The sequence below is a fragment of the Delphinapterus leucas genome, chromosome 20, assembly GCF_059928025.1.
Source record: "Delphinapterus leucas isolate spDelLeu-1000000601 "Yukka" chromosome 20, BTC_Dleu_Yukka2, whole genome shotgun sequence".
NCBI classification, from domain to species: Eukaryota; Metazoa; Chordata; class Mammalia; order Artiodactyla; family Monodontidae; genus Delphinapterus; species Delphinapterus leucas.
The window spans coordinates 51,113,282-51,128,474 of NC_143148.1; the positions used below are offsets into that span (position 1 = coordinate 51,113,282).

Sequence of the window (15,193 nt, forward strand, 5' to 3'; positions counted from 1 at the left end):
GGGCCCTGGTCCGGGAAGATCCCACATGCTGCGGAGCAACTAAGCCCGTGTGCCACAACTACTGAGCCCGTGTGCCACAACTACCGAGCCCATATGCCACAACTACTGAAGCCCGTGCACCTAGACCCCATGCTCTGCAACAAGGGAAGCCACCGCAATGAGAAGCCCACGCTCGGCAACAAAGAGTAGCCTGCACTCGCTGCAACTAGAGAAAGCCCGCGCACAGCAACAACAAAGACCCAACGCAGCCAAAAAATAAAATTAATTAAAAAAATATATACTAGAGTGGTTCCAGATAACGTCCATAGATGCTCCACCCTTAAGGAGATGGCACATCACTGCCACTCCTTAAGTGTGGGCTGCACACAATGACTTCTTTCCAGAGAGGACAGTTTGGAAAGGGGGAGGGGAGGTAACTCTACAGTGGAGAAACTGATGAGCAGTACCTCAGCCAGGTGATCAAGGTCAACATCAATGCTGCTAAGTCATGGTGATAGTGGATACCTTTAATATGCTGTGATGAGAATGGCACTGTCTCTGTAGTCTTTTTCCCAAACACTCATAACCCCAGACTAACCATGAGAAAAATAGCAGGGAAATCCCAATCCAGGGACATTCTGCAAAATATTTGGCCAGCATTCCTCAAAACCGTCAAGGTCACTGAAACAAGGAAAGTCACAGTCTAAAGGATCTAAAGAGGCATGATGACTAAGTGTAACGTGGTGTGCTCCATGGGTCACAGGACAGAGAAAGGACATTGGGGAACAGTGAGGAAATATGAATAAACTCTGGACTTTCGTTAATATTGTATCAATATTGATTTAATTGTAACAAATGTACTAGAGTAACATAAGGTGTTAACAGGGGAGACGGGGTGTTGGGTACATGAAAACTCTTCCCAATTTTTCTGTAAATCTAAAACTATTCTATAATTAAAAGTTTATTTATCAACATCTAGAGTGGACTGATTTCTAGGAAGATGTATGCTAAGGCAGTGGCCCTCAAACTTTAAAGTTCAAACAAATCACCTGGCATCCTGTTAAAATTCAGATTCTGATTTGGGATGGGGCCTGAGATTTTGCATTTCTAATTATCTCCCCCTGACCATGCTGAATAGAGGCTATAAGCACCCTTCTTAAAATAAACACATCATCAGAGGAACCATTTCAAATAAGACTCCTTCCCCTCTCATCTTATGGCGGAGGTTGAGAAGGTTGGCTCATTTTCTGGAGTTCTCTTGGAATATGCCCTTTTCCCCTTGTGAAATAAAATTCATTTTTTATGTCAAGACAAGGAAAATTTAAACATAAAAATTCTTCTCTGCCCTTTGGCCTCCCTTCTCCCCCGCACTGTGCACTGTGTATCCACACTATGCATTGACCAAACCAGCCCCATCAGCAGGAACACCTGCTCAACCATAAACAGCATCAACAAGAAGACTCCTTAAAAGGTCACGTTCCTTCTTGATTTTGTAAATCTGGATTATGTAAACTGTCAAGAATACGTCATTTCAGGAATTCCCTGGCGGTCCTGTGGTTAAGACTCCGTGCTTCCACTGCAGGGGGTGCGGGTCCGTTCCCACATGCTGCGCGGCACGGGCAAAAATAAGAACAAAACAAAACAAAACAAGTCATTTGGGGAATTCCCTGGCAGTCCAGTAGTTAGCGCTCTGCACTTTCACTGCCTGGGTTCTGTCCCTGGTCAGGGAACTAAGATAGATCCTGCAAGCTGCAAGCCTCCAAGTTCGGCAGTAGAAAAAAAAAAAAGAATACATCATTTCATGTACAGCCCTCTGTCTCAAATGACCCTAACTGTGTCTTGACTTCTAATGAGCAGAACAGTTCCCAGAGCTTTATGAGATGCTCTTCCCGGGTTATACTCATCACATTTGGCTTGAATAAAATTTTCCAATTCTTTCTTAGATCGACTGATTAATTTCTCATCGACAGCTTCATGCTGCTGCCAGGTAACTGTGTACTGCTCAGAATTTAGGTGTAGCTGGCACACCTTTGTAAGTTTGGGCAATTTTAAAACTTTAGAAATCGGGAATTCCCTGGCAGTCCAGTGGTTAGGACTCAGCACTCTCACTGCCAGGGCCCAGGTTCAATCCCTGGTGGGGGAACTAAGATCCCGCAAGCCGCCCAGCCAAGGGAAAAAAAAAAAAACAAAAAAACACACCTTCAGAAAAAAAGTGGAGAAATATGGTAAAATAAACTCTACTGGTTGCTTACCTACTCCTGGACTAGTAGTAGGTAATTAATTATCCTGATAATCCTAAAAGGTAACTAAGAGCTGTTAATCTTTTTTTACATATGGGACCATTTGGCTCAGAGAAAATAGGAAATTCGCCTACAAGGATGCACAACTAGACAAGGGGGTGGAGAGAGCGAGGAAAGAGGAAGAGAGGTTGGAGGAAGACAGAGGGAGAAAAATTCAAATTTGCCCAATAACAACCAACTAAAGAACAAGTCAAAAGCGCAAAGAAGGGCTTCCCTGGTGGCGCAGTGGTTGAGAGTCCGCCTGCCGATGCAGGGGACACGGGTTCGTGCCCCGGTCCAGGAAGATCCCACATGCTGCGGAGCGGCTGGGCCCGTGAGCCATGGCCGCTGAGCCTGCGCGTCCGGAGCCTGTGCTCCGCAACAGGAGAGGCCGCAACAGTGAGAGGCCCGCGAACCAGGGAAAAAAAAAAAAGCGCAAAGAAAACACCAAGTCTTTTCTACTCCCCTAAACTCTCCTTGCCCTTATTTCACCTGCTGTAAATTAACATTTACCTTCTGTGGCAGAACCTCCTCATAGCCGTTTGTAAACAGGTAGTTCATAGTTTCACACTATTCTAGTGTGAATCCCCTCCTATCCTCGATTTCGATTTCCAAGATTTCAGTTACCCGCAGTCAAACTCAGTCCAAAAATATGAGACAGAAAATTCCAGAAATAAACATTTCGTAAGTTTTGAGTGCTGTTCTGAGCAGCGTGATGAAACCTCGCACCGGCTCCCTCTGTCCTGGGTCGTGAGTCATCCCTTTGTCCAGCATATGTGAAACAGGAAGGAAGAGGGCAGGGCTCAACCCTTAAAAAAAGACAGAGCCTTTAGTGGCGACAAAAACTGGTTAGAACCCACTAGGCCCAAGATGGCGGCAGATTCAACTCCCAGTGGACCTTGAGACTCATTACGAGCTCATTGTAATACATTAGCATATGCTAAAGAACACGCCCACAGGCGCCACCACAGTTCCGAGCCCGACAGTAAAACGCCGAAAAGGGGCCTGGCCGCTGGCAAATTCTTGGAAATCCCCGCCCCTTCCCTAAGATAGTTGGAATAATCCTCCCACTCATTAGCCTATGAAATTACGCACGCAGCACATAAAAACTAACACACACACCCTCCCCCCGACTCGTGGCTTCTCACCTTCTGAGAACGCCCACGCTCTGTGGAGTGTGCTTTTCCCAGGGCCGCTCTCGCCTTCTAAGATGGACCACGTTCTGTCTATGGCGTGTGGATCTCTCTAAATAAATCCACTTCAATTTTTTTTGTTGTTGTTTGTTTTTGGTCAGCTGAGCGGCATGTGGGATCCTAGTTGCCCGACCAGGCATAGAACCCATGCCCCCTGTAGTGGAAACACGGCTTCCCAACCACTGGACCGCCAGGGAAGTCCCAATATTCACTTCTTACCTATCACTTTGGCTCTCCTGAATTCTTTCTCTCTAGACATAAAGAATATGAGCTTCATTAAGTCCTGTGACCAGATATATGATTTTAATCAAAAGACAGTGGATTCAAGTCGCAATTTGGGTTGTACGGTTTCATGTCTATGCTGTACATGCTACCCACCCATTAGTACAGGAAAAAACAGTGTATACAGTAGGCCTTCTGTATCCATGGGCTCTGCATCCTTGGATTCAATCAACCTCAGATCCAAAATATTCTTGAAAAAAAAAATTCAGTAAAGTTCCAAAAAGCAAAACTTGAATTTGCCATGCACCAGCAACTGTTTACATAGCATTTACATTGTACTTGCAATTACTTACACAGTATTTACATCATATTAGGTATTAAAAGTAATCTAGAGATGATGTAAAGTATACGGGTTGATGTGAGTTGGTTATGTGCAAAAAAACACTATACCATTTTATATGAGAGACTTGAGCATCGGCAGATTTGGGGATTGGGGGGTGGGAATCCTGGACCAATCCCCCCGTGGATACCAAGGCAGGCTGTATAGGACTTGGTACTATATGCCGTTTCAGGCATCCACTGGAGGTCTTGGAATGTATCCCCCTCAAATAAGGGGTAGGGGACTACTATATTTCCTTGACAGTATTTAAAAGTCAGGTGTCCTCTCTCAGATTTTAGGAGTAACCTGGAGGCAAAATACGTCTCCCTCTGTAGCACATCGCTATAAACTACCCCCTCCAACCCCCTCCTTTCTATTTAGAGTTGTGTAAAGCAATTGCCTGTAAATTACCTTGTATATACCCTAGGCCTGAGGGCAGGGAGCTCTCCCTTTCCCAGATTTCAGTCATGTACCTCTTAAAGTAATAGCCCCTTTTTAACCTCTCAGACAGAACTTTCCAGTAAGAAAAGAGAGTCAGGTGTGCCCTGATTGGAGGATATTGGCTGGGAAATTGGAAGTGGGCTAACTAGAATTGGGGCATACCTTGCCGTGGGTTTGGGGATCGTATTCGGCTTTCTCTGGTTGGTCCTGAGTTGGAAGTAGGAACAAAATATAGGGAACATGGCTGTCATTCATCAAGTGCTGACCATTCTGAGCCAACTGCTGCAGACATAGTAGTTTGGCTTCCCACACTGGCTGCTGCAGAGGTTGTAGGTCAGAGTTCCATTGTCATGTATGGTCTGGCCATTGTCTATTTGTATATTCAGCACCTCACTACCTACTTCATGATTGTTCTTTCCAGAATTGAATGAGCTAGAGCCATTGCTTATAAAGGGCAAGACACAGAGACAGGCAAATCCTCAAAAATGTTAGTCGTTATTTTTCCCATTTTACCTCTAGTTTTCCAGCTCTGAAATGTCTCAGAAAAGAAGGGAGCCTCTCTAGAAATCTGACTGCAAGAACTCTCTCCAATAAGGGAGTGTCTTTCTGCAGAATGGCGTTTTAACTAACATTTTATCTTTTATCAAGTTTAAAGTGATGCAGGAATAACATGGGTAACTGAAATGTAGAAATGTATGGAATTTGGGGAGTAAAGAGTAAACATGAGAGTTCCATGAAGTTGGCAGGGACCTAGCCTCTTTGTAGCTTTTTTTTTTCACTTCCCTGAGTGCGACCCTCATCTCATGGTCCAATGAGGCTGCTTGAGCTCCACGCATCATGTCCTTTTTCCAGCTGGCTGTAAGGAGGAAAGGTGGGTGGAACAGTTATGTGCGTCAATTTAAAGATACTTCTTTTAGGTTGTTATCATGTCTTTCACCCACAATACCAATCTCTATTAGAGATAGATTTTATCTAGGTTTAGAAAGCTATTTTAATATCTATCTTTATGATTAACCAAAGTCTAATGAACTGATATTTTTTAAACAAATACTGTACTTGAGTACAACTTTGGAGTATGAAACACCCTGTGCTAAGGAGTTGTTAGGAATGAGGGATCCAGGAGTAGTTGTGGGCAGAACCATAGCCATGCGATTTTATATCCTTAGTCTTGGCCACTAATTTTATGCTCCTTAATCAGCATAATAGAGGAGGGAGAGCCTTCTCTACTCAGTGGCTCCCAGTCGTCAATCTCCTTTCATTCCGTCACCCTCTGAAGGGGTCCCTAGGAGTACAGCATGTTGGTCAAGAGCAGTAAGGACCCTTAGTTTGAAAACAGTCTTTTACAATTCACAGGTTCATAACTATGATCTCTCCTGGACCCTATGATGTATATAATGCCACTGTGAAGAGTCAAGAGAAAACTAGGCTCTAGGGCAACACTACTGCTTCTCTGATTTGGAAGCAACTTTTACCTTCCTAATCCTCAATTTCCTCATCTGTAAAGTGGGAATAGTAATTATACATACCTCACAGTGGGGCTGGTAGAGTTACATAATTCCTGGTAAGTGCTTAGCACAGTGCTTGGAACATAGTAAATGCCCCGTGAATATTAGCTCTTATTATTCAGTGGGGACTATTAGCCCCATTAGATGAAAACACTGAGGTTTGGGGAATCCGCGATGACTATTTTAACGATTAATAATAGCAAGAACTGTTGAATGAGACCTTATTATGTGCATTATCTCATGTGATCTTTACCTCACCCCTAAGAGGCAGGCATTAACCTTACCCCCATTTTCCTGATGGGGAAACTGAGGTCTAATGTAATTATGCATGTTGAGATATGTAAGGGGGAAAATAGGCCATCAGTCCTTTGATGTTTAAGAAACTTTGACTAATGTCTATGTGGGCAAAGCTCTATGCTGGACTTCCTGCTGGGTGCTAAGGACTCCCAAGACGAGTGAGTTGGACATTGTGCTTAATCTGATGGTTCTTACAGACATGGAGGAGATAGAAAAATATAACCAGACAATTTCAATGTTACTTACTGAATGCTATCCTAGAGGGAAGTATGTGATTCTACCTATGCGAAAGCAAAAGGAGGGTGTATTAATTATAGTTATTAGTTACTGCTGCTTAACAAATTACCCCAACAATTAAAACCAACAACAAATGTCTATCACCTCACACGGTTTCTGAAGGTCAGGAGTACAGGAGTGGCTTAGTAGGATGGCTGTGGCCCAGTGTCACTTACGGAGTTACATCAAGATGTCAGTCAAGACTGCAGGCCCCAGAGGGTTTGGTCAGGGCTGAAGGATTTGCTTCTAAGGTGGTTCATTTGTGGCTTAGCAAGGAGATGCTGGCTACCGGCAGGATACCTCAGTTCTGCACACTGTGGGCCTCTCCACAGGGCTGCTTGAGCATCCTCATCCTCATGTCTTTCTTTTTCTGATTGAATTCACTGAGTGTGATAATCTCTAGCTGCATCCATGTTGCTGCAAATGGCACTATTTTATTCTTTTTTATGGCTGAGTAATATTCCATTATATATATTATATATATATATATATACATATATATACATATGTATATATATATATATATATACCACATCTTCTTTATCCATTTCTCTGGTGATGGACAGTTAGGTTGTTTCCATGTCTTGGCTATTGTGAATAGTGCTGCTATGAACGTTGGGGTGCATGTATCTTTTCCAATTACAGTTTTTTCCAGATACACGGCCAGCAGTAGGATTGCTGGGTCATATGGTATCTCTATTTTTAGTTTTTTGAGGAACCTCTGTACTGTTCTGCATAGTGGCTGCACCAATTTACATTCCCACCAACAGTGTAGGAGGGTTCCCTTTTCTCCACACCCTCTCCAGCATTTGTTCTTTGTAGACATTTTTTTTTTTTTTTTTTTTTTTGCCACACCCCACGGCATGTGGAATCTTAGTTCCCAGACCAAGGATCAAACCCATGCCCCCTACAGTGGAAGCATGGTGTGTTGATCACTGGACCGCCAGAGAAGCCCCTAGACTTTTTAATGATGGCCATCCCTACCAGTGTGAGGTAGGACCTCACTGCAGTTTTGATTTGCATTTCTCTCTCTCTTTTCTTTTTCTTTTTCTTTATGCTGCTCCCCCGAGCCCCGGTATATTTATACCTGCATGTCTGGCAGGATCTGGGGTGAATCTTGGGCTCCAGGACCTGGAGTCCTTGGAAGAATTCATTTGTAAGATCGTGACAGGTGTGGCTCAGAGAGACGTCTTGGAAGCTTTGGCTGCTAAAATAAGACACTCTAAACAGGAGGTGGAAGATTTTAAATAGAACGGACTCCTCATGGCAACGTGACTGCCCCCTGGAGGGGGATTCTTTCCCTGAAGGACAGAAAGGAGACAGTAATGAAGTCAGGCTGAAATAGAATTTTGTGAATGTTGGCAAGTTAGCAAGTATACCAGAAAGCTACATTGAAGCGTAGGGCCTTTACACATAAATTAAACGAATGAAGTCTCCAAATGGAAGGGTCTAATTCCCAGAAGTTGCTGCAATGGATGTAATGAGCTCACCAGGGAAGAGTGCCTACCGGTAGCCCAGGAGAAAAATGAGCATTCGTACTCAGTCTCAAGGACTTTCAAAATGAAACAAAATCACTCTCTCCTAATGTTTCAGGCAATCAAGCTCCGTCTCTTTAAAGCCCATTCGGCAGAAGGTGAAGCATGACCACATCTAGGTGTGTGTGCTGGAGGTGGGATACTATGGATGTTCATTAAACTCATCTCTCAACTTTTCTGGTTGTTTGAAAAATGTCATAATAAAACATGTTGGGAAAAAGGAAAAGAATAGAATACCAGAAAGTAAAAGAACAGATGTCATCTCATAGGACCCCCCCCCTCCGCAGTATTTTAAGTGGAATATATTTAGCTTTATGAAAAATTCACTTCCTTTACTTATTTTTCTCACTTGCTCATGGAGGACTGAAAACCCCTGGGCATGTACCCGAGGACCAGCAGTGGGGAGCTCTGTTCTGGAAAGGCAGCATGTGGGGCAGTGGGTTGAGAGGATGAGTTTGGGGCAAGTGCCCTTGTTTGGGTTCTATCCCAGATCCTGCTGGCTTTTGCTCACTGAGTGACCTTGAGCAAGCTACTTCAATTCCTTGTGCCCCCCTTTCCTCATCTGTAAAAACTGGGCCGATAATAATGGAATAAGGTAAGTGACTTGGCCACTGTCACACACAGCTTGTAAGTGACAGTAGCTGAGTTTGGTTCCCAAGATAAATGATAGGAAACCTTATCACCAAAACTCTCCCCGTCTCTGCATACCTATAGGTCCTGGTTGGAACTGCTTTCAGAACCCTCAAGCCATGGTCCTTTGCGTGCCTGTTGGTTTTATTCTAACTGACTGATTTCTGGATGCAGGAGGTGTTTCATTTTCCTTGGCTTTTCTTAGAAACGTAGCATAGTTTTAGTTTTCACTCATTGTGTGTTTGACTGAATAAGTGAAATACAAAAACACCTTCTTCCTAAGTCCACATTAACCAGGAGAGTTTTCCCTAAGAATCCTGTTCAATAATTTTGCTTATTGGTTATCTTCCATGAGAAGTTTATCAGAAGAGCCAGGATGCTTCCCAGGTTTCATTAACATGTTGAGTCTGGCACCAAAACTTAATTTCCTAAGGAATGGTGGCTTAAGTTAAAGCAGGTTTGCAGGACTGTTGGGGTGTTTGTGTGTCTGAAGGGGGAGGAAATGACTACCATCCCGGTCATGACGATGAACTAAAGAAATGTGGTCTCAGGAGTGTTACATTAAAACTTGTGCCCACTGCATGAGTGATGCCAAACTGCTTTCAGAAGAAAAGTGATCAGTCTTTTGTTCATAAATTATCAGTTATTTCAGAAGTGATCAAAAAGAAACGTTCAAATGTAGAAATCCCTGTCGGGAATTGGGCTTTAGCCTTAAAATTGTGGGTACATAGCACCATCTGGTGTGTAGTTTTATAACCACATGTTGACTTTTTTTTTTTAAATTAACCTCCTATCTAATGATCAAATGTGATTCAGTTGGCTTTACAATAAGAAACCATTCTTTAGGCTTTCGTAAGCACATGTCGAGGACCTTGCCTCATTCCCATACTTAAGACTCCTCAAACCCATAATAATCTAACAAGCTAAACGGGGTTCACCCTCTGATAGATCCAAAGTCAAAATTGCATCCAAGCTGAAGTCCAAGTGAAGCAGAAACTATGAATAGAGGAAGCCAGTAAGGAAAGAGTAAAAAAAAAAAAAAAAGGTAGCCCATGAACACAGAACAGGAACAAAAGACCATGAAACCCACGACAGAAAAAAAACAGGCCTGTCCTTGGGCTCCCACAGGTTGTGACAACAATCTAATTTAGCTCATTTGCATCCTGATCATAAACTTTTGAGTGAGTCTCTGTTGCTTGCAATCGAATAAGTGTAACTAAAACAATATTAGTTTCAGTGAAGCCAAAAGACTATAAATCCTAAAATCTGGCATGCTTACTCACACAAGTCCCCAAATGCCTGAATGTCCTTCTTCTTTGACTTTCTGATAGAGGCCACAGGTAAGATGTAGGAAGAGAGGAATAAAATGAGGTCATCATAACCACTTGGGACCATGATTGGTGTCCAGGCCACCCAGCCAGACTTGTAAGCACATGTCTCTCACCTGCGGATGGACTAGGAATTAGAGAGGCAGATGTCCTCAGTTAATGCTAGAGAACTCAGCGACCAGCAGGATCTGAGTACCATCTTGTGAATCTCTGGCCAGAAATGGGTCTTCAATGCCTTCAATAAATCTCAGCATTTGATTCACATGCTAGTAATTTCCTGATTTACTTTCAGTGTAGATCAGTGGTTCTTAACTGGGGGCACAATTGGCAACGCCTGGAGACATTTTTGGTTGTTGCAGCTGTGGGAAAGGGGACGCTACCGGATCTAGTGTGTAGAGGACGGAGATGCTGCTAAACATCCTACAGAGCACAGGACAGTCCCCCACAACAAAGAATTATGTGGCCCCAAATGTCAGTAGTGTTGAAGTTGAGGAGCTCTGTGTCCCTGGCAGGAGAAGCCTAGAGGAACTTTTAAAGTGGTAGGAAGAGCAGAGGGTTGAACAAGAAGTTGAGAATCCTGCCAAGCGGAGCACTACCCAGCTTGAGGAAGACACCATACTGTATCACCACCTGTGGAATGATGCCAAGTCATAGGCAACAGGTGGCAGTTGAGGCTCTGGCGATAAATCTAAGGCTCCAAGATAAATCTAAGCAGTAGGTCCTTGAGAAGCCCAGCACAGGCTAAAGATAATCATTGGAGAAACTGAGTCTAAGCAGTTTGACTCTATTCATCCCCCTCTCCACCATTAGGGGATTTTGTGACCTAATTTCCTATTCATATGAAAGGAATAATTTGGCTTGGGTGACAGGGGCAAGGGGTTAAATTGGGGTAAGTAGAAAGGCAGCAGATTAATAGTAGCTCACTTAAATGTACCTGGATTTGGAAAGAGTGATGTGATAGATCTGAGTTGGGATAGTGGGTCTGTTAAAACTGAAATATGGTTTCGTTAAGTTAGCTTTTGGTTGGGCAACTTCAAAGGACAGCAAGTGTCTCCCCTAAAGAGCATGCAGAGCAGGAATCCCAAAGCAATATCAGTCTCAAGACTTGAAGAAAATAAAAAGCTAATCCCTACTCCCCATTTTCATCCCTTTGAAACACATAATTCCTCTACGGAGGCTTGCATTCTTCTGAAACCTAGGCCAGAGAGATCACGGTCAGTAGATTTCCCTGTAACGATGAGCTAGGCAGAAAGTTCCAAGCAGGGAATGTTCTGGAAAATTCCATAAACGTTGGCCATTTATTATCAACAGAACCACGCTGTGGCTAGAAGAAACTTCTCCAGGACTGGGCATCAGAAGGTGCAGGAATTTGTGTTTTTAATGCTTCCCACTGTTTACAGCGTTGAGTTTACATGCACAACAAAGTTTGTGAATCAGCCTGGGTCATGGAAAGCTCTGGAAGGTGTCTGAGCAGGAACATTCATTCTTCCGAATGCCCTAAAAAAAGGAGAGGCTATAGCCCAGAAAGCCAGCAGCTGCCTCCTTCCTTTCCGCGCCACGCTCTATTCCTGCAGGGTCTGGACTACATTTCCCAGGATGCCCAATTGCTGTAGCTCCTGCGGGACTGGCTAGAACAACGCGGAAGTGATTACGGGTCGCCCAGCAACGGGCGGAGTCCTGGACCGTGACTGGATGCCCACGCCCCCTTGCCTGCGGCTGGGAGGTGGCGAAGCTCGACTCCATCTCCAGAGCCACAGAACTCTCAACCGCCTTTTACTTCCAGCCGAGCGGCCGTGCGAGCTCGTGGGTGCTTTCCCCCTAGGTCTTCTCAGGCCCCGCCTCCTTTGACTCCGGCAGCTGCGCAATTGCGGAGACTGGATTCACCTGCCGAGTCGGAGGAGGGGCTCCGGGCGGCACAGTGCGCAGGCGCGAGCGTTCGGGGCTCGCGGCGCGCGGCGCTCGGTTGAAGCGGGAGTGAGTTCTGGTCGCGGAGACCCGGCAGCAGGCGAGCTAGCGGGTGACCGGGCGCCTCCTCTGCAGCCATGGCAGCCCTGCGCTACGCGGGCCTGGACGACACGGACAGCGAGGACGAGCTGCCCCCGGGCTGGGAGCAGAGAACCACCAAGGACGGCTGGGTTTACTATGCCAAGTAAGGGGGCCGCCGGGGGGCCGCCGGCTTTGGGACGCAGCTGGAACCCTGCCGCTCACCTGCCCGGGACTCCGCGCTGCCTCCGAATGCCACCTGCGCGGGGAGGGCCGCGGGCTCGCGCTCAGGCTTGGCCTGGGAGGGCGAAGTGGAAGTCATGGTTGAAGAGCTTCAGGGGGAAGGCTGCCGGGGTCCTGAGGACGGGCCATCCCCCTCTCTGGCCCTGGGTCCAGCGGGGGTCACCTGGCGGCGCTCAGACGCGCCCTCTGCTGCCCAGTAGGCAGCGCTGCACGGTGCAAGGATGGCAGACCGGCCTCATTCCCTTTGCCCCCCCAAAATCGGAAAAAAATGCCGATGCCCCAATCCTTTCTGGGGGGTCTGGGTTGACGACCTAGGAGTGTGTATTTTTAACAAGTGTCCAAGTATAACTCTGTGTGTATATATATATATATGTATACATATAATATGGCTAATATAGCTTTACTATAGTTCTCAGCAAAGTTTTGGAAACACCAGGAGACCCTTTTTCCCACCACTTACTGTGTGACCTTGGGCCATTGGAATAACTCTCAGTCACGGGTTTCTTATCTGCTAAATACGTTGGTTGGAGAGTTTTAGTTGAGGCCCTGTACGTAAAGGCTTAGCACAGGCCTAAACATACTCAATGCTGGATAACTTAGCCTTTCCTGATTTCTGCAGCTGTGACAGCACCTTCTAGGCCTGATATTAGAATCACCTGGGGACCATCATAACTATAGATTTGGGGTCTCCACAGAGACGCTCATGCAGCAGGCAGCCAACATAGGGATTCTTTATTTTTTAAGCTTTCCAGCTGAGGCAGGTTACAGCTTTGAGAAGCATGGATGTAAATCGGTGATTTTCAACACCTGGGAAACAAACTCTTTTCCTGGCTCCCACCTCCAGGGATTCTCATTTAATTTTCTTGCCCCGCCTCCCGCCCCTAGTGGTAGGTTGTGAAATCTTCCCACGTGATTCTAATCTGCCCAAGGTTGTGAGCCTCTGCTGCCTTCGGTGGCTTGCTAGAAAGAAAAACAGGAGGAAACGACCTTGGTGAGTTCATTCAAGACTCATTGGGAATGTATCCTGTGCCAGGCTCTTTGCTGGGCATTGGTTTTACTGAGATAAATAAGACCACTCGTTGGGATTTCCCTGGCCGTCCAGTGCTTAAGACTCCGCATCCTCAGTGCAGGGGGCCCAGGATCGATCCCTGGTCGGGGAACTAAGATCCCACATGCCACACGTCGCGGCAAAAAAAAAAAAAAAAAAAAGTAAAAACATAAGACCGCTTGTCACTTTCATGAGTGCCCAGTCTTATAGGACAGAGCGACGTGCAGTGACGTGGTCCCCACGCAATGTGTGTAGTGAGTGGCAGCCTGTCCAGCATGAGCTGTGTGGGTAGGTGGTGAGGTGCCTGGGGCAGTGGGCACCTGAGCTGTGCCTTAGAGCACAGGTAGAAGTGGTCAGGTCCAGGGGCAGGAGGGCAGCCCAGGTAGAAGAAACAGAGGTGCGGCCTGTGCGGTGGTGCAGGAACATGAAGATTGAGGTGGGAAGGAAGGACACAGTTGATTTATGGAGGCCTTTCTGTGCCTCGGAGTATCTGGGCTCTGTCAGCAGGACCCATGTGTCCACTGAATACTTGGAGCCAGGGAGTGACCTCGGGTTTGTGTCTTTAGAAGGATGATTTCTGCTCTGGAGAATTGAAGGGGCATTTCTAGCAGCAGGGAGCCAGGGGGCAGTTGGCCGGCTCCGGGCAACTCCTGAATGGGCATTTGCTGTTGCCTCAGCCTTCGCCTGAAGCGCTCTTTCATCCCTCAGAGCTGAGCTTAAATGTCACTGCCCACGAGAGCGTTCCCTTGCATCGGCCCTGCGCCTGCCTTCCACCACTTTGCTCTCCCTTGTCTGTAGTTTTCTACGCTCTACTCGGCCCTGTTTTGCTCTCTGTCCCTCCCCAGGTTGTCAACTTCGTGAGGGCGGGGACCTTTTCTCGTTCCCCTCTGTATCCCCCATGCTTAGCATCCTGGCGCCGTAAAGTAAATCCAGGGAACGAGTCAGTTAGCTCATCTAGGGAAGGTTTCCCGCGGGCCTCCCTGGGCAGGTGGCGTTCTAGGCCCTGGGGACACGAAGATGCGCACGGCCTACCTCCCGGCTTCGGGGGGCTCCTCTGCTCCTGCTCTGGGTGGGGCCTGTCCCCTTCGGGCCACTGCCCCCAGAGCTCCCTGGCTTCCTTTCAAGTTCCCCTGTAACCTTGCGTTCGTTCAGTCTGGAAGCCCCTTCGCCTTCGCTCACCCTGCCTCCTGCACCTCACCTTGTGTTGGGTGGCCTTTCCCATCTGCTGCCTTCCTGGGTGGCATCCACCGTCTGGGCTTGGGGTTCTTCTTTCACTCGGTAAGACCTACACGCACCAGCCAGTTCTGCTGACAGCTTCCTGGGAGCCCATGGCCAGGGGACTCCGTGGCGCCTATGCGGTCTCTGAAAAGTACGCCCCTCTCTGCCTCCTGCCCCCCACCCCCACCCCGGTATCTGGCCCTGTTGTTTACACTGACTGTGGTGACAAGGCTTGGCGGGCTCCCAGCTGGGCGGTGGGAGTACCTCTCTCCAGACTCTCTCTCCTGTCCTACCGGCCTTCCGTTCTTTGGCTTGGGGTGGAAGGATGCCCCCGACCCATCCTGACCCTGGATTCCCAGCAGTCCCTCTTGATCTCTCCTGACCTGCAAGCATCCTGATCCTTCTTTTCACTCCTGATTCTAGAAGGTCACTTGTCCCCTGGGGTCTGGGCAACTTGGCTGATAGATTGCCCTTGCAGTCGTTCCTTTTTTCCATGGTCTTCATCCCACTGCGGCAGGGTTGTGCCCAAGGGCAGAGGCTGTAGCTCCCAACCAGGCCTCTGGGGTCTTGTGGGAAACCCCGTCGTAGTCTCGCCCCTCTTCTGTTGTGTGGGTTCTGTCAACCCCTCAGGCTCCCT

At 46.9% G+C, this 15,193-nt stretch overlaps 1 protein-coding gene and 1 pseudogene across 6 annotated transcripts in view; both read left to right on the forward strand.

The window, feature by feature from the left end:
* LOC149744707 (uncharacterized) overlaps positions 1-12,042 on the forward strand; it is a 33,082-nt pseudogene extending 21,040 nt beyond the window's left edge.
* The window catches only part of WWOX (WW domain containing oxidoreductase), a 982,828-nt gene continuing 979,526 nt past the window's right edge, over positions 11,892-15,193 (forward strand). For 2 of the 6 annotated variants that reach the window (XM_022583125.3, XM_022583124.3), the window contains exon 1: positions 11,913-12,213. In XM_022583125.3, coding sequence (XP_022438833.1) covers positions 12,107-12,213 — 107 coding nt within the window. In that variant the 5' untranslated portion in view covers positions 11,913-12,106. Of the gene's footprint in view, positions 12,214-15,193 lie in introns of all 6 variants that reach the window. The other 4 variants (XM_089902460.1, XM_089902458.1, XM_022583121.3 and 1 more) reach the window with 4 other exon arrangements.